The sequence below is a fragment of the Oncorhynchus kisutch genome, linkage group LG6 (genome assembly GCF_002021735.2).
Source record: "Oncorhynchus kisutch isolate 150728-3 linkage group LG6, Okis_V2, whole genome shotgun sequence".
NCBI lineage: Eukaryota > Metazoa > Chordata > Actinopteri > Salmoniformes > Salmonidae > Oncorhynchus > Oncorhynchus kisutch.
Window position 1 is genome coordinate 78,131,623 of NC_034179.2, and position 19,939 is coordinate 78,151,561.

Genomic DNA, 19,939 nt, shown 5'->3' on the forward strand with positions numbered 1-19,939 from the left:
GGACTCTAGTCGGGAGAGAGGCTCACGGCCAGACAGAGGCAGAACCGCACAAAACATCAACCTGCTAACCAGGTGTCTGCCCCCTCCCAACCATCACCCCCAGTCCCCTGCAAGCAATAAATAAATGGTATGGTAATAAGAATAATGTAAGGATTGTAAAATAAATAACGAAACAAAAGTGGGGGAGTATAAGTATATCCGTCCAAAGGTGTCAGTGATCAAACCTGGAAGTAAAAAATATGCATCGCTGAGCACAGCCGGGATGAAAGTGAATTTAACGTTAAATGAGAGCTCTGACCGCCCTCCATTGGTCTGCTCAGCGTCTTACATGTTCAGTAGCCCTTGTTGAGCCCGTTTAATACGTTTTCACCCAGTATGGTATAGTATGGATTCCATGAGCAGACCCTAACACGCAATAACAAGGCACTCTAACCTGTACGGGGGATTGGTGTATATCCCCGGATAAACTTCTCTGCGTCCAAAACCGAGGAGAGCCAAATCTTCTCACCGGATGGCGGGGTAATTCTTAGTCTTGCAGGGAAGAGTAAGGCTGGGCGAAGATGGAGTTTGTAGAGTTTGGTCATGACATCTCTGTAGTCGGCGCGATGCTTTGCCACATCGGGCGCATAATCCTCATAGACACGGAATGGATGCCCTTTATGTGACAGGTTGCCCCTCATTCGAGCTTCACGCAGGATAAGATCCTTGGTCTTGAAACTGTGACAACAGATGATTACTGGGCGAGGACGTTGGCCCGGTCCAGGCACTGGGACAAGGGAGCGATGTGCGCGGTCCAGCTGGGGATCCGAATCCAAAACATCCGATCCCATTGCATCCTTCAATAGCTTGGCGAAGAAGTCGGTGGGGCGAGAGCCCGCCTCTACCCCCTCTGCCAGACCCACAACGCGAAGGTTATTACGTCTGGATCGGCCCTCCAGGTCCACCACTTTCACTGAAAGCCTCTGCACAGTATCCTGCAATGACGTGCATAGCTTCTCTAACTCGTCGATCCTACCAGCGTTGAATTCAGAAGCTTTCTCAAGGTCCACAATACTCTGGCCATGCGAAGCGACCGTTCGAATGATGCTCTCGATTTTGGTGTCCAGTTCAGCAATAGTGGCCTTAAGATCCTCAGCTATAGCAACACGTAGCTCCCCCAAAGCCCGGGTAAGTTCTGTAAGTGTCACGTTGTTGCATGTGCCTCTCGCCATGTCTGTCTCGTTGTTTAGTGGGGAGTAGGCCTCCGCTGTGGATTTATTGTCCTTTGGTCGCTTATTACTCGGCATTTTCATATAAAAAGTTACAATCTTGTATTAGAAAGAAACGTTTGTTGTAAAAAGTGCCACAACGTAGGTTAAATTAGATTATTTTGCAAAAAAGTTGCAGGAGCCTCTCTCACAGCCGTTCACTCCAACATGCTAGCTCCGCCCTGAATTCCAGGCACACTTAACCAGCATGCCTACCACAGCATTCTTATCAGAGATGTTTCTGAGGGGCATCATGTACCCTCTGTTAACACTGATGTTTGTTGACGTATTGTCTTTGTGTGTACATTAATCTATGCAGACTGTGTACAATGGAGAGGTACAACTGCTGTATTGTGATCATATTTATTCCACAAACATGTCAAGCATCTTTCTTGGTTGTATGCTGTCCTTGATTTTCTATTGATGTAGCAATGGAGGAATATCCTGCACAAAAATATTCAATTAAATGATTGTCTGTCTGTGCTTCCACTGCAAACTGTTTGCTGGGACCTCATACACTTATGTTATTGCTAATATTCATCATGTACCATCTTCTGTCAGTGGCCACTGGCAACTGAAAGAAATAAGTACTGTACCGTAATAACCTGGTTGTTACACACCTGTTCCTGACTACCGTACTGTAACAACGGTGTTTGATTGGAGGAGAACTAAGGGTAGAGGAATGAAATGGTGATTTATGTTCATAACTAACATGATTGAAATACTGGGTTGAAAAGAGGGTAGTTTGCACACCATGTACTCCAGCACAGTGATGGTCCTGTATACTCCACAATATATTTAATGGATCTTGAACCAAAGTTTGTGTCAATCAGAACATTCATCAGGACCCTGAAAAAGGTCTAGATAATCTAGTTTAAGATTCATTGTGGAGCATACAAGAATACCAGACAGTATCTAGGACTTTCTATTTTAAATCTAAATGGAAAATAATTATCAAAAAGAGCCACTTGAGAGTTTTGTACATTGACTTGTGTGAACTTAGATGGGTGCTATTATGTGATGGTGAACTGTTGTGGAACCTCCTCACACCAGTGGTTTAGGTCAGCCCCTTATAGAGCACCAGGGACAGACTGACAGCCCATTTCAAGGCTTTTAATGTCACTCCCTGTATCACCCCACTGCTGAGCTCCAGAGAAAGTTACTGCCTGTGTTTCACAATAACTCACCAGGGGGGGATTAAACCTGCTCCCCTGTTGCCATGGCAAACTCCCTTAAAGATACCAACTGTGAAGGTGCTGCTGGCTGTTGTCCTCTGTAGAGGGGCAGGGATTTCTTGATTTTCATTCATTTTCAACCCAAAACATCTCTTGACTTAGCTTCCAATATACAATACATGACGATCTATTACATTACATGAAGATCATTTTGTAATTTTTCCTATAGAGTGCTGTAATGCATTTTAATTGTCAGCCATAGGGTACATGCCAATCCAGATATATGCACATTCTGTGTATGTTCTAGTCAGTGCAGATTTCCCAGCAACCATGGATGGAAACGTATGATGTGTGTTTTATGTTAGGAGGTGTGTGTTTGAGCTTTCATCAACTGTATATGAACATATGTAGAAGTAATATTACAAACACAATGGCATACAGTGCTTCTGTAAAGGGAAAAACACTATTAGAGTAAATGTATTTATCTATTAGATTTCTGAGTTACTTATTTACTTAGGCCCATCGGCCCATGGGAAGCATAGGCCATCAACTGGCCATCAACTGAGTTGACTTCATGTATCTGAAATTATCTCGAATTTAATCCCAATGAAATGATACAATAATTTACTATTCTCCTAAACTATAATGTTAATGTGTAGGACATATGATTGTGTTAGCAGACATACAGTAGTAGCTATGCAATATACTGGACCATATGGGATGCCCCATATGCATCATCATAACTTCTTCTAATGGGGATTGGTTGATGACACGACACCATCAACCATCATGACAAATTGGTTGATGACACTACACCATCAACCATCATGACAAATTGGTTGATGACACGACACCATCAACCATCATGACTAATTGGTTGATGACACTACACCATCAACATAGGCTGATGACACTACACCATCAACATAGGCTGATGACACTACACCATCAACATAGGCTGATGACACTACACCATCAACATAGGCTGATGACACTACACCATCAACATAGGCTGATGACACTACACCATCAACATAGGCTGATGACACTACACCATCAACATAGGTTGATGACACTCTACCATCAACATAGGCTGATGACACTACACCATCAACATAGGCTGATGACACTACACCATCAACATAGGCTGATGACACTACACCATCAACATAGGCTGATGACACTACACCATCAACATAGGCTGATGACACTACACCATCAACATAGGCTGATGACACTACACCATCAACATAGGCTGATGACACTACACCATCAACATAGGCTGATGACACTACACCATCAACATAGGCTGATGACACTACACCATCAACATAGGCTGATGACACTACACCATCAACATAGGCTGATGACACTACACCATCAACATAGGCTGATGACACTACACCATCAACATAGGCTGATGACACTACACCATCAACATAGGCTGATGACACTACACCATCAACATAGGTTGATGACACTACACCATCAACATAGTCTGATGACACTACACCATCAACATAGGCTGATGACACTACACCATCAACATAGGCTGATGACACTACACCATCAACATAGGCTGATGACACTACACCATCAACATAGGCTGATGACACTACACCATCAACATAGGCTGATGACACTACACCATCAACATAGGCTGATGACACTAGCTCAAATGTTACAGCCTTTTTTTTTTCACTTGTTCTCATCAATTTTGTTTCTGCAACCTTATTTAAGTTTTCTGTATCACTTTCTTTACCAAAACGAGCACTTGTTTTGGAAGTGACCCTAAATGAAGGATGCTTTCCTTGGGAGGGCATGGGTTGACTATATTTTATATGCAACTTTTGTAAAAGTCTACATTTTATACCTGATTTGTAATTATGTAAATGAAGGCTCCAGATGATCAAATCAGATAATGTATGCTTCTGATTAGAGAGCAACGTCAGGATAAAGCACAAGTGGACTTTAATTGTGAACTTAACATATATATTGTATCTGCTTATTACCATACTGGAATTTATTTCAATTGCAAATTAAACACAGCTTTTCTCACAACTACTCTCTTTATTATATCATAATACAAACGAGGAGATATTCAATTGCATGTGTCATTGTATCTGTCTAACTTGGACTTTGAACTGCCTCAGGTTCTGCTCATTTCCATACCACATCATACCAGCTTAACTTACAAAACCAAGGTGTAGAGAACAACTGATTAACAAAAGTTGAACTATTGTGGAGAAAAAATTGTATTCCAAATGTTTCTTAAATTCATCATCCAGTGTGTCATACATGTTTTGTTGATATTGGGAGAGCACATTCCAAATAGTTCTCTTGCCATGTGAGCTGTGCTTTTAGGGAAATGTATGCCTTTCCTACACACACCTTTCCTTCTCACTTCTCAGTAGTTGGTATTCAGACTTACCTTATGCAGGTGTGTAACAGGCTTTACAGGCGTGGCTAACAGAATTCCTTGTTTCAGATTAAATTCAATAGGGTTTTCAGTACATTTATCTAAAGCCATCCCTTTAAATTGGGTGTACCTTTAATTTGAGTTCTCTACAGACTCACTAGAATATGTGGAGAGAACGGTTCAGAATATTAGTGATCAATGAAAGAAAGTAATTTAAATTAGAGTTTGATCGATTGTGATTTTTCAGCGCCGATACCGATTATTGGAGTACCAAAAAAAGCCGATACCGATTAATCGGCAGATTTGTATATATATATATTTTTGTAATAATGACAATTACAACACTTCTGAATGAACATTGAACACTTTTATTTAACTTAATATAATACATAAATAAAATCTATTTAGTCTCAAATGAATAAGGAAATACGCTCAATTTGGTTTAAATAATGCAAAAACACAGTGTTGGAGAAGAAAGTAAAAGTACAATATGTGCCATGTAAAAAAGCTAACGTAAGGTCTATTTTTCTCCACTTCCTGTCTAACTGATGTGCCCAAAGTAAACTGCTTGTCACTCAGGCTCAGAAGCCAGGATATGCATATAATTGGTACTATTGGATAGAAAACACTTTGACGTTTGTAGAAATGTTAAAATAATGTATGAGACTATAGCACAATTAATATGGTAGGAGATAATCCAAAGAAAAACCAGACGGAATATTATTTATTTTGAGAGCCCATGCTCTTTCAATGGAAAGCTATGGGTGCTATGCAATTCCAGCTCCCACATTGCAATTCCTATCGCTTCCACTAGATGTCAACAGTCTTTGTTCAAGGTTTCAGGCTTGTTTCTTCCCAAACGAGGAAGAATTTTGAGTTTTGGTACAGGGAGACAGAGTTGGAAATCAGTCTTTGCGATGAAGGGGATGCGCACTTGCTAATTTTACTTTTCTATTGAACATACATCTTTCCATATGAAATATTATAGTTTAATTACATTTTAGGGTACCTGAGGATTAGATTGAAATTTATTTTGACTTGTTTTAACAAAGTTTAGCAGTAGCTTTTTGGATTCCTTTCTCTGCATGTTGAAGAAGTGGATTACTCAAATCGATGGCGCCAACTAAACAGACTTTTTGGGATATAAAGAACGATTTTATCCAACAAAACAACCATGCATGTTGTAGCTGGGACCCTTGGGATTGCAAATCAGAGGAAGAAGTAAATGAATATTTAATCGCTATTTGTGATTTTACGAAGCATGTGCTGGTTGAAAAATATTTTGATGTGGAGCGCCATCCTCAAACAATCGCATGGCATGCTTTCGTTGTAAATTGGATAATGCAGTTAGATTAACACGAATTTAAGCTTTTAACCTATATAAAACAGTTGTATGTACCTAGATGTTTACTATCCATAATTTTAATGATTATTTATTTGAATTGCGTGTCCTCGACTTTCACCGGAAGTTGTCCCGCTGACGGGACACCTATACCCTAAGAAGTTTTAAGTTCCTTGCTCAAAACATATGAATGCTGGTGGTTCAATATTCCCAGTTCTTCAATATTCCCAGTTAAGACATTTTAGGTTGTAGTTATTATAGCAATTATGATGCTTTGACTAGTTCTCTCTATACCATTTGTATTTCATATACCTTTGACTATTGGATGTTCTAATAGGCACTTTAGTATTGCCAGCCTAATCTCAGGAGTTGATAGGCTTGATGTCATAAACATAAACATCAAGCATTGTTAAGAGCTGCTGGCAAATGTAGTAAAGTTTGAATGAATGCTCACGAGCATGCTGCTGCCTACCACCCCTCAGTCAGACTGCTCTATCAAATATCAAATCATAGACTTATTTATAATATAATAAACACAGAAATACAAGTCTTTGGTCATTAATATGGTCAAATCCGGAAACTATCATTTCGTGAAATACGGAACCGTTCCTTATTTTATCGAATAGGTGGCAACCCTAAGTATAAATATTGCTGTTACATTGCACAACCTTCAGTGTTATGTCATAATTATGTAAAATTCTGGCAAATTAGTTTGCAACGAGCCAGGCGGCCCCGAACTGTTGCAATGAATGCAAGAGAAGTGACACAATTTCCCTGGTTAATATTGCCTATTAACATGAATTTCTTTTAGCTAAATATGCAGGTTAAAAAAAGTTCCTTCTGTGTACTGATTTTAAGAAAGGCATTGATGTTTATGGTTAGGCACATTTGTGCAACGATTGTGCTTTTTTCACGAATGCGCTTTTGTTAAATCATCCCCCATTTGGCGAAGTAGGCTGTGATTCGATGATAAATTAACAGGCACCGCATTGATTATATACAACGCAGGACAAGCTAGTTAACCTAGTAATATCATCAACCATGTGTAGTTAACTAGTGATTATGTGAAGATTGATTTTTATAAGATAAATTTAACGCTAGCTAGCAACTTACCTTGGCTCCTTGCTGCACTCGCGTGACAGGTGGTCAGCCTGCCACACAGTTTCCTCGTGGAATGCAATGTAATCGGCCATAATCGGCATCCAAAAATGCAGATTACCGACTGTTATGAAAACTTGAAATCGGCCCTAATTAATCGGCCATGCCGATATCGGTCAACCTCTGATTTAAATACACACATATTCATCTCCTTTCAGCACCAATAGGTAGATTTCAAAATACTGTGATGTTGTATATTATGTAGGGTTAGGAAATATCTATGATCTTTTTTATTTTTTTATTTTATGTTTGGAGAGCCTTTATGCACTAAATATATTTGTGAATAAAACATACAGTGGTTTGATTCATTCTGAAAGTTGCCATATTAAATATTGTTCCATTAAATATTGGAAGGTGAGAAAAGTATAGAATAGAGGTTGAACAGTATTCTTATAAATCTACCCTAATAATCTTCATTAATCATAAATGTGACTACAACGGTCCAGTCGTTGTGAACCGTGGTCCAGGTTCCAGGTTTAAACTGCTACGTATGGTGCATAACGACTCAAATAGGCTACATGTCCCAAATTATTGCAGAACTTGTAATACGTTAACCTAATATGATTCACTATTGCTCTCGATACTCAGGAACAACCACACATGACAGAGGAAAGAAAGGTAAACTAGCAATGTAATGGAATGATAGTGGCTAATATTTAACACAATACGAATTGTAAAAAATATAGTGAAAAGTCTGAGCATATAATTAAAACATTATAGAAATCATAAATCAACTTGGTAGGTTTGCCGCTATACTACAGTTTGTGCATGGCTACAGAAGCCTATAGATTGGGTCTCCAAGTTTCATCCCTTGGAATTAAATTCTGCATAATGTAATAAACATTTCTTAAATGTCACTTTGGGAAAGTTGATATGTGTCACGCCCTGACCTTAGAGATCCTTTTAATTCTCTATTTGGTTAGGTCAGGGTGTGACTAGGGTGGGCAATCTATGTTTTCTATTTCTTTGTTGGCTGGGTATGGTTCCCAATCAGAGGCAGCTGTCTATCGTTGTCTCTGATTGGGGAACATACTTAGGCAGCCTTTTCCCACCTGTAGTTTGTGGGATCTTGTTTTCTATTGTTGCTGTTTAGCCCTACAAGGCTGTACGTTTCGTTGGTTTTCTCTTTCTTGTTTTGTTGCTGGTTATCATTAATAAATATGATTAACCTACCCCACGCTGCATCTTGGTACGACCATTCTTACAACGACGAGCGTTACAATATGTTGATATGCTTCAGTTCGCTGCCATATGACTGATTTCACAATTGTCTCCAGCGATCAAATGGTAAAATACAGTAGATCTAAAACAATTGTCATTTATATTTGCAATCCCCTTATCCAAACAGGGGAAATGGGAACCAGGTGTGTGTAATCAGACAAGACAGTCCGGGGTTGATGATATTGAATCCCGATCAGTGAAGCCTAGAAAGCCGGTGACGTAGACCTCCAGAACTGGTGAACAGAATAAGCATCAGTACCGTGGGGATCCGTGACACAACCCCGGCTTCTCCATTGCACCTCGTGCATCACAACCCTCCAGCGGTCATGTCCTCACAGATGCAGTCCTGCAAACACAAAGAGACACCATTGACGCTATTAACGAGGTTGCCAAGGAGTTGAAGTGGGACAGGCACAGCTTGGTTTCTGCAGGTGCTTCTCTGTAAAGCTGGGCCCACTACAGCACAGAGATCCAAGAGAACAGCTCTTGGTAATCGGATCCGGCTCATAAGCCACTTATTATCATTGTCCAGTAAATCACTCTGAGTTCTTCCATTCGCCAAATCTTCCAACAGTGCCAAAGCAGCCATTGTGCGTCATTACACATTGTAATTGCATGCCTTTTTATACCCACCCATTTGATCGTCAAAGCTACCCGATTGCGTAACATCTTCAGGTGTGGTAATTACCCTGATTGTAACTGACAATGACAAGGCCATTATCATCACATTGACAGTTCTGCGCAACGAACATGTGATAACAATATATGAAACTGTGCACTCATATCTGCCCGATTGAGGCATCGAAAACGGCATCAGTTTAAATGTAATTTGTCCTACTGTTCTCCGTATTATTTATGAGAATACATTTCATAACATACAAGTATTGCTTAATAATTACAAATCCAATTAAATATGATTCCCGATTAAACTGTACAACATATTTGAGGGGTTCTTTTCCCCAAAAAAATATCTCTGTTTGTATTTATTATCCTAAATCATGTTTTTTTTGTTGTTGTTTTTTTGTGGATTCCAGGGAACTCACTCTACATTTATAATACGTGATAGTTAATACTTGAACTTATTTTACACAATGGTATCAATTTCAAAGCGTTTCTCATTCATCTGCCTTCGCAGTCGCAGTTTCTCATTTCTCCAGTTTATGTGCGTACTATTGGTAAAAGTGTTCGTGGAGGACCGCACATTCTCCCATCAAGTTGTTTTTTATAAATCCCAAAGTTTGCTTAGAAAGTGCCGTACGCCTTCTTTTGTGCCTACGCAACGTTTATAAATGAGGCCCCTGATCTGAACTGATCTGAAAAGCACATTCGCAACATTATAAATGAGGCCCCTGATCTGAACTGATCTGAAAAGCACAATAGTGTATCCCTCGTCTAGTGGGGCTACACTATTGCTCTCTGGCTCTGCCTAAAACAAAATCACAGACTCAATCTTGCAAAGTTAGATTTGTTTTAGTTTGTCGCATTGAAAAGAGGCTGATATAATGTTGATTCGATCACAGAAAAAACGTTGATCTATATAGTGCAAACTAATGACGCGAACTCAGTGAAATCCAATCTCTTGCATCTCTGCCGGCATGGCATTTCTTCTGCCGGCAGTCCTGGAGGAAGTGCACACACAGTAGTGCACACGCATTTTAGATGGAATGCTGCTCATGTGGATTGTTTCATGAATAGCTAGATAAAGCCATGGCAGCATCATTGTCCAGTTCCAATAGAAGCCATAGACTTGATTTAATTGTTGCTTGCAGACACAAAGACTACATTAGCACACACAACAAGATATTCAAAGTAGTTCCCATGAGTGGCTCCTGTTACTATCATAGGCTAGGCACTCAGTTGATTAAAGTGTCTTTTTAATTATTTCATAAAATGTTTGTGAGGGTAAACCATTTTCAGTGTCAACTTCAACGAGTTAAACCAGATATAAATATGTAGAAAAGATAATGGAGCCGAGTATACAAAACATTATGAACACCTGCTCTTTCCATGACATAGATTGACCAGATGAATCCAGGTGAAAGCTATGATCCCTTATTGATGTCACTTGTTAAATCCACTTCAATCAGTGTAGATGAAGGGGAGGAGACAGGTAAAAAAAAATATGTAAGCCTTGAGACAATTGAGACATAGATTGTGTATGTGTGCCATTCAGAGGGTGAATGGGAAAAACAAAAGATTGAAGTGCCAGGTAGTAGGTGCCAGGCGCACCGGTTCGTGTCAAGAACCGCAACGATGCTGGGTTTTTCACTCTCAACAGTTTCCTGCGTATATCAAGAATAGTCCACCACCCAAAAGATTGGATTCAAGATGGGCCAGCATCCCTGTCGAATGCTTTCGACACCTAGTGGAGTCCCTGCCCCGAAGAATTGAGGCTGTTCTGAGGGCAAAATTTATATTTGTAAATAAGATCATCTTTGAGAACTAATATTCACCAAAATAAAAACTAGACAGTAAGGGAGAATCTAACATTACAAAAATGGCATGTCATGGGGTCCCCATTGATTTTGTTATAATGTTTGAGTCACTCAGATAGCACAAGAACAAGTCATAAGCTATGGCAAAATGTGTAGAATTGCTTAAAAAATTTAAAAAATGTGTAGAACTGGAGGAAATTAGCAACATTTTCTCTCTGTGGCCAAAAGGAGGGCCTAAAAAATGTTGGGTCTGAGACTGCACTGTTGGCCAAGGCCACAAGAGCAACAGGTTTAAGTCGATTTCACAAAACAAGCCCAAAGTAAAACGGCACATAGAGCAGGAACCTCCATCTCCTGTTTCTTTAGCGTGAGGCAGCTAGCTTTAATGTACAAGAACACCCCTAGATACTAGTCATAAAATAAGGGAAGCATGTTAAATCAAAAATCATGAGGCACATTAAACATTAGAGATTTGGAAGAAGACATGTTGCCTTGCCTTTATTTACTGCCTGAAGACGTTATTCTTAGAAAACAAGGTCATCAAAAGCATTGATCACTGCATGACATAATTTTTTTCTGAGAATCCATAGTAAGTAGTGTGTGATGTAAGGCAACTATTAGCCAGCCATGATAGAGAGTGACCAATCCTAATAGAAGTCTCTCTCTTTCTCCCCCCCTCACTCGCACGCACGCACACACACACACACACTTTTATTGTGAGAAATCATATTACGTGTTTCTGAACACTTCTACATTAATGGAATAACCACGAATGAATCGTGAAAAACTATGATTGAGAATGTTACAGGGGCACAAAGGTCAAATGGGGCGGCAGGGTAGCCTAGTGGTTAGAGTGTTGGACTAATAACCAAAAGGTTGCAAGTTCAAATCCCCGAGCTAACAAGGTACAAATCTGTTGTTCTGCCCCTGAACAGACAATTAACCCACTGTTCCTAGGTCATCATTGAAAATAAGAATTTGTTCTTTAACTGACTTGCCTAGTTAAATAAAGGTAAAAAAAAAAAAAATTAAGTAAAAATAAATGCTACCCTCCCGTTATTGGTAATGGTGAGAGGTTAGCATGTTTTGTTGTAGCCTCTGTAACCTTCTCACTCATCATAATTCATGATTCATTCATTATTTTTATTAATCATGGCATTATCAGGGCTCATGAATTAATGTTTAGAAACATATACACACTTAGAAGAAAATTCAGTTGCAAACCGTAGTCTGGCTTTTTTTATGGAGGTTTTAGAGCAATGGCATCTTCCTAACCTTCAGGTTATTTCGATATAGGACTCGTTTACTGTGGATATAGATACTTTTGTACCTGTTTCCTCAGCATCTTCACAAGGTCCTTTGCTGTTGTTCTGGGATTGATTTGCACTTTTCGCACCAAATTATGCTCATCTGTAGGAGACAGAACACGTCTCCTTCCTGAGCGGTATGACGGCTGCGTGGTCCCATGGTGTTTATACTTGCATACTATTGTTTGTACAGATGAACGTGGTACCTTCAGGCATTTGGAAATTGCTCCCAATGATGAAACAGATTTGTGCAGGTTTGCAATTTTTTTCTGAGGTCTTGGCTGATTTCTTTTGATTTTCCCATGATGTCAAGCAAAGAGCACTGAGTTTGAAGGTAGGCCTTGAAATACATCCACAGGTACACCTCCAATTGACTCAAATTATGTCAATTAGCCTATCAGAAGCTTCCAAAACCATGACATTATTTTCTGGAATTTTCCAAGCTGTTTAAAGGCACAGTCAACTTAGTGTATGTTAACTTCTGACCCACTGGAATTGTGATACAGTGAATTTTAAGTGAAATAATCTGTCTCAAAAATTGTTGGAAAAATGACTTGTGTCATGCACAAAGTAGATGTCCTAACCGACTTGCCAAAACTATAGTTTGTTAACCAGAAATTTGAGGCATGGTTGAAAAACGAGTTTTAATGACTCCAACCTAAGTCTATGTAAACTTACGACTTCAAATGTATGTATTTATTGGGACAGTGATGCTTAAACTTTTAATTTGACTATGTACTCCAGCATTTTAGATTTGAGATCAAATGTTTTATAAGAGGGCGGCAGTACATAATGTCACCTTTTTATTTCAGGGTATTTTCATGCATATGTTTTACCGTTTACAAATAAAATAAATAAAATCTAATTTTATTTGTCACATACACATGGTTAGCAGATGTTAATGCGAGTGTAGCGAAATGCTTGTGCTTTTAGTTCCGACAATGCAGTAATAACCAACGAGTAATCTAACCTAACAATTCCACAACTACTACCTTATACACACAAGTGTAAAGGGATAAAGAATATGTACATAAGATATATGAATGAGTGATGGTACAGAACGGCATAGGCAAGATGCAGTAGATGGTATAGAGTACAGTATATACATATGAGATGAGTAATGTAGGGTATAGTTTAAAGTGGCTAGTGATTCATTTATTACATAAAGATGGCAAGATGCAGTAGATGATATAGAGTACATTATAAAAACTTTTTTTTTAACCTTTATTTAACTAGGCAAGTCAGTTAAGAACAATTCATATTTTCAATGACGGTCTAGGAACAGTGGGTTAACTGCCTGTTCAGGAGCAGAACGACAGATTTGTACCTTGTCTGCTCGGGGATTTGAACTTGCAACCTTCCGGTTACTAGTCCAACCACTAGGCTACCCTGCCGCCCCGATGCATATGCATATGAGATGAGTAATGTAGGGTATGTAAACATGATATTAAGTGCCATTGTTTAAAGTGGCTAGTGATACAGTTTTACATCAATTCCCATCAATTTCCATTATTAAAGTGGCTGGAGTTGAGTCAGTATGTTGGCAGCAGCCACTCAATGTTAGTGGTGGCTGTTTAACAGTCTGATGGCCTTGAGATAGAAGCTGTTTTTCAGTCTCTCGGCCCCTGCTTTGATGCACCTGTACTGACCTCGCCTTCTGGATGATAGAGGGGTGAACAGGCAGTGGCTCGGGTGGTTGTTGTCCTTGATGATCCTTTTGGCCTTCCTGTGACATCGGGGGGTGTAGGTGTCCTGGAGGGAAGGTAGTTTGCCCCCTGTGATGCGTTGTGCAGACCTCACTACCCTCTGGAGAGCCTTACGGTTGTGTATCGGAGCAGTTGCCGTACCAGGCGGTGATACAGCCCGACAGGATGCTCTCAATCGTGCATCTGTAGAAGTTTGTGAGTGCTTTTGGTGACAAGCCAAATTTCTTCAGCCTCCTGAGGTTGAAGAGGCGCACAACGCTGTCTGTGTGGGTGGACCAATTCAGTTTGTCCGTGATGTGTACGCCGAGGAACTTAAAACTTTCCACCCTCTCCACTACTGTCCCGTCGATGTGGATAGGGGGATGGTCCCTCTGCTGTTTCCTGAAATCCACAATCATCTCCTTTGTTTTGTTGACGTTGAGTGTGAGGTTATTTTCCTGACACCACACTCCGAGGGCCCTGACCTCCTCCCTGTAGGCCGGCTCGTCGTTGTTGGTAATCAAGCCTACCACTGTAGTGTCGTCCGCAAACTTGATGATTGAGTTGGAGGCCTGCATGGCCACGCAGTCGTGGGTGAACAGGGAGTACCGGAGAGGGCTCAGAACGCACCCTTGTGGGAACCCAGTGTTGAGGATCAGCGGGGTGGAGATGTTGTTACCTACCCTCACCACCTGGGGGTGGCCCGTCAGGAAGTCCAGTACCCAGTTGCACAGGGCGGGCTTGATGATGAGTTTGGAGGGTACTATGGTGTTAAATGTTGAGCTGTAGTCGATGAACAGCATTCTCACATAGGTATTCCTCTTGTCCAGATGGGTTAGGGCAGTGTGCAGTGTAGTTGCGATTGCGTCGTCTGTGGACCTAGGTAGGGTGGGGTGGAGGGTGGAGGTGATGTGGTCCTTGACTAGTCTCTCAAAGCACTTCATGATGACGGAAGTGAGTGCTACGGGGCGGTAGTTGTTTAGCTCAGTTACCTTAGCTTTCTTGGGAACAGGAACAATGGTGGCCCTCTTGAAGCATGTGGGAACAGCAGACTAGGATAAGGATTGATTGAATATGTCCGTAAACACACCAGCCAGCTGGTCTGCGCATTCTCTGAGGACGCGGCTGGGGATGCCGTCTGAGCCTGTAGCCTTGCGAGGGTTAACACGTTTAAATGTTTTACTCACGTCAGCTGCAGTGAAGGAGAGTCTGCAGGTTTTGGTAGCGGGTGTGTCAGTGGCACTGTATTGTCTTCAAAGCGGGAAAAAAGTTATTTAGTCTGTCTTGGAGCAAGACATCCTGGTCTGCGAGGGGGCTGGTTTTCTTTTTGTAATCCGTGATTGACTGTAGACCCTGCCACATACCTCTTGTGTCTGAGCCGTTGAATTGCGACTCTACTTTGTCTCTATATTGATGCTTAGCTTGTTTGAATGCCTTGTGGAGGGAATAGCTACACTGTTTGTATTTGGTCATGTTTCCGGGGACCTTGCCCTGGTTAAAAGCAGTGGTTTGCGCTTTCAGTTTCGCGCAAATGTGCTGCTGTGGGTATAAAATCCTCAGTAAACTTTCTAATGAACTCGCTCACCGAATCAGCGTATTTGTCAATGTTGTTGTTGAACATATCCCAATCCACGTGATCGAAGCAGTCTTGAAGCGTGGAATCAGATTGGTCGGACCAGCGTTGAACAGACCTGAGCGCGAGAGCTTCTTGTTTTAGTCTCTGTCTGTAGGCTGGAAACAACAAAATGGAGTCGTGGTCAGCTTTTCCGAAGGAGGGCGGGGGAGGGCCTTATATGCGTCGCGGAAGTTAGAATAACAATGATCCAGGGTTTTACCAGCCCTGGTTGCGCAATCGATATGCTGATAGAATTTAGGGAGTCTTGTTTTCAGATTAGCCTTGTTAAAATCCCCAGCTACAATGAATGCAGCCTCAGGATATGTGGTTTCCAGTTTACATAGAGTCAAATAAAGTTTGTTCAGGGCCGTCGATGTGTCTGCTTGGGGGGAATATATACGGCTGTGATTATAATCGAAGATAATTCCCTTGGTAGATAATGCATTTGATTGTGAGGAATTCTAAGTCAGGTGAACAGAAGGACTTGAGTTCCTGTATGTTGTTATGATCACACCACGCCTCGTTAATCATAAGGGATACCCCCCGCCCCTCTTCTTACCAGAAAGATGCTTGTTTCTGTCGGCGCGATGCATGAAGAAACCAGCTGGCTGCACCAAGTCCGTTAGCGTCTCTCGAGTAAGCCATGTTTCAGTGAAGCAAAGAACGTTACAGTCTCTGATGTCTCTCTGGAATGCTACCCTTGCTCGGATTTCATCAACCTTGTTGTCAAGAGACAGGACGTTGGCGAGTAGTATGCTAGGGAGTGGTGCGCGATGTGCCCGTCTCCGGAGCCTTACCAGAAGACCGCCTCGTTTGCCCCTTTTACGGCGTCGTTGTTTTGGGTCGCCGGCTGGGATCCGATCCACTATCCTGGGTGGAAGGCAAAACACAGGATCGGAAAGGCATAACATAGGTTCGGGAGAGTCATATTCCTGGTCGTAATGATGGTGAGTTGACGTTGCTCTTATATTCAGTAGTTCCTCCCGACTGTATGTAATGAAACCTAAGATGACCTGAGGTAACATCGTAAGAAATAACACGTAAAAAAACAATATACTGCATAGTTTCCTAGGAACGCGAAGCGAGGCGGCCATCTCTGTCGGCGCCGGAAGCTCCGACAGAGATGCACTTTATGTATCTAATCCCTCCATTTGAAGGTATCATAAGTATTTGGACAAATTCACTTATAGTGCATCCAATTTAGTTAATAGTTTAGTATTTGGTCCCATACTCCTATGACTATCTATCTTGTGGATCTACAAACTTGTTGGATGCATTTGCAGTTTTGGTTGTGTTTCAGATTATGTTGTGCCAAATATAAATGAATGGTAAATTCTATATTGTGTAATTTCGGAGTGATTGTTATTGTAAATAAGAATAGAATATGTTTCTGAACCCTACATTAATGTGGATGCTACCATGATTACAGATAATCGTGAATGAATCGTGAATGAGTGAGAAAGTTACAGAGGCATACGTATCATACTTTGCTCCGTTCATCTTTCCCTCGATCTTGACGAGTCTCCCAGTCCCTGAAAAACATCCCCACAGCATGATGCTTCCCTCACCATGCTTCACCGTAGGGATGGTGCCAGGTTTCCTCCAGACATAACGCTTGGCATTCAGGCGAAAGAGTTCAATCTTGGTTTCATCACACCAGAGAATCTTGTTTCTCATGGTCTGAGAGTCCTTTAGGTGCCCATTGTCAAACTCCAAGCGGTCTGTAATGTGCCTTTCACTGAGGAGCGACTTCCGTCTGGCCACTCTGCCATAAAGGCCTGATTGGTGGAGTGCTGCAGAGATGGTTCTCCTTCTGGAAGGTTCTCCCATCTCCACATTAAAACTCTGGAGCTCTGTCAGAGTGACCATCGGGTTCTTGGTCACATCCCTGACCAAGGCCCTTCTCCCCCGATTGCTCAGTTTGGCAAGGCGGCCAGCTCTAGGAAGAGTCTTGTTGGTTCCAAACTTCTTCCATTTAAGAATGATGGAGGCCACTGTGTTCTTGGGGACCTTCAATGCTGCAGAAATGTTTTGTCTCTGAGCTCTACGGACAATTCCTTCGACCTCATGGCTTGGTTTTTGCTCCGACATGTACTGTCAACTGTGGGACCTTATATAGACAGATGTGTGCCTTTCCAAATTATGTCCTATCAATTGAATTTACCACAGGTGGACTCCAATCAAGTTGTAGAAACATCTCAAGGATGATCAATGAAAACAGGATGCACCTGAGCTCAGTTTCGGAGTCTAAATATTTATGTAACTAAGGTATTTCTGTTTTTAATTTTAATAAATGTGCAACCATTTAAAGAAACCTGTTTTCACTTTGTCATTATGGGGTATTGTGTGTAAATTTCTGAGAACATTTATTTTTATTTAATCCATTTTAGAAGGCTGTAACGCAACAAAATGTGGAAAAGGTCAAGGGGTCTGAATACTTTCTGAAGGCACTGTATATTCTATTCTTATTTACAATAAAGTGACTCCATAATGACACAATACATTATTTACCATTAATTTCTATTGGGCACAACATAATCCGAAAAACAACCAGAACAAACTGCAAATGCATCCAACAAGTTTGTGGAGTCACAAGCTTGATGTCGTCATTGCGTGCTCGGAAAATGGGACCAAACACTAAACTATTGACTAAATGTAATACTCTATAAATTTATTTGTCCAAATACTTATGACACCTTTAAATGGGTGTACACAAAGTGCTTTAATTTCTAAACGGTAAAACAGATATGTATGAAAATACCCTCAAATGAAAGGTGATATTTTGTACTGTTGCCTCATGTAAAATATCTTAACTCAAATTTAAAATGCTGGTGTATAGTATAACCAAATTAAATTAAGTTTTAGCTTCACTGTCCAAATAAATACATTGGAGAGTGTACATATGGAGGGGAGTGTATTTTAATGTAATAGGGACATTAACCTGTGATGTAGCATAGTTACCCACCTGTGCCATGAGAACTAGCAAGCCAGTGACTGCATTTACAATGTCTTTGATGAGATTTTGGGGCGTAGGGACAGGAGACATAGAAAATCATAATTCTAGATGGTTGTCTTTTGAATGTATTTGGTTCTCTAATCTCTCAACATGTTTTCCTGTCCTTATAGTCCAATTCACCAGCACAATACAGCATTACTGGTTCCAACAAATCCACTACTTCCTATGGTTCCTCACTGCAGCAAGATAGGCACTCGTAATCAGACTGCAGTATAATCAGTTATCATTTCAGAATATTGCCATTTAGGGTTTCAAACACATCACTGAACTATAGATACGACAATCTCTTGTTAGGCAGGATGTCACAGTATTTGTTATAATAAGAGTGATGATTTTCAACCTTGCATGTGTGAGGAGAACAAAATGGAATATGGAACAATGAAATATCTTCCCTTATCTCTGAGAGTTTTTCTAAAAAGAGTGATGATTTTCAACCTAGGCTGAAGAATATCAATAACCCAGCTAGATTGTTGCTTAAAGTTATGGACAAAAGAGAAGTAGTTGACATTTCCTATGTTATATCTTCCTTTCTATTTTCAAGTCCAATCAGGGCCATGTATTCATGGCTACTACCTTCACAAGGTAAGGGTCCTCTGTGTTTAGTGAACAATACAAAGCAATTTACCTGAGACATGCAAAGAAAAATGCTTCAACAAGATACTATATCACTTTTTTCCTTTCACCCTGATGGTTGTCCAAATGGTAGTGTTTGTTAATCATCAACTTGTTATTGTATGCTTTCTTTGTGCGCTTATTGCATTTTAGACTGACATCTCAACATCTGTAATTTTGGAGTCTTTTTCATGACTTCAATCAAAGCGTAATTTCTCTGGCATATTGCCACGCTTTTTTTATTTATTTATTTATTTTACCTTTATTTAACCAGGTAGGCAAGTTGAGAACAAGTTCTCATTTACAATTGCGACCTGGCCAAGATAAAGCAAAGCAGTTCGACAGATACAACGACACAGAGTTACACATGGAGTAAAACAAACATACAGTCAATAATACAGTATAAACAAGTCTATATACAATGTGAGCAAATGAGGTGAGAAGGGAGGTAAAGGCAAAAAAGGCCATGGTGGCAAAGTAAATACAATATAGCAAGTAAAACACTGGAATGGTAGTTTTGCAATGGAAGAATGTGCAAAGTAGAAATAAAAATAATGGGGTGCAAAGGAGCAAAATAAATAAATAAATAAATATTAAATACAGTTGGGAAAGATGTAGTTGTTTGGGCTAAATTATAGGTGGGCTATGTACAGGTGCAGTAACCTGTGAGCTGCTCTGACAGTTGGTGCTTAAAGCTAGTGAGGGAG

The 19,939-nt window shown here is 40.5% G+C and overlaps 1 protein-coding gene across 1 annotated transcript in view; it reads right to left on the reverse strand.

Moving 5' to 3' along the window:
- Positions 1–8,869: 8,869 nt before the first annotated feature.
- Positions 8,870–19,939, reverse strand: part of LOC109887836 (melanin-concentrating hormone receptor 1-like) — a gene marked incomplete at its 5' end in the record, with an annotated part of 34,155 nt that continues 23,085 nt past the window's right edge. Inside the window, one exon of the mRNA XM_031825980.1 lies at positions 8,870–8,908. Within this exon, the coding sequence (XP_031681840.1) occupies positions 8,870–8,908 (39 nt within the window). The remainder of the gene's footprint in view (positions 8,909–19,939) is intronic.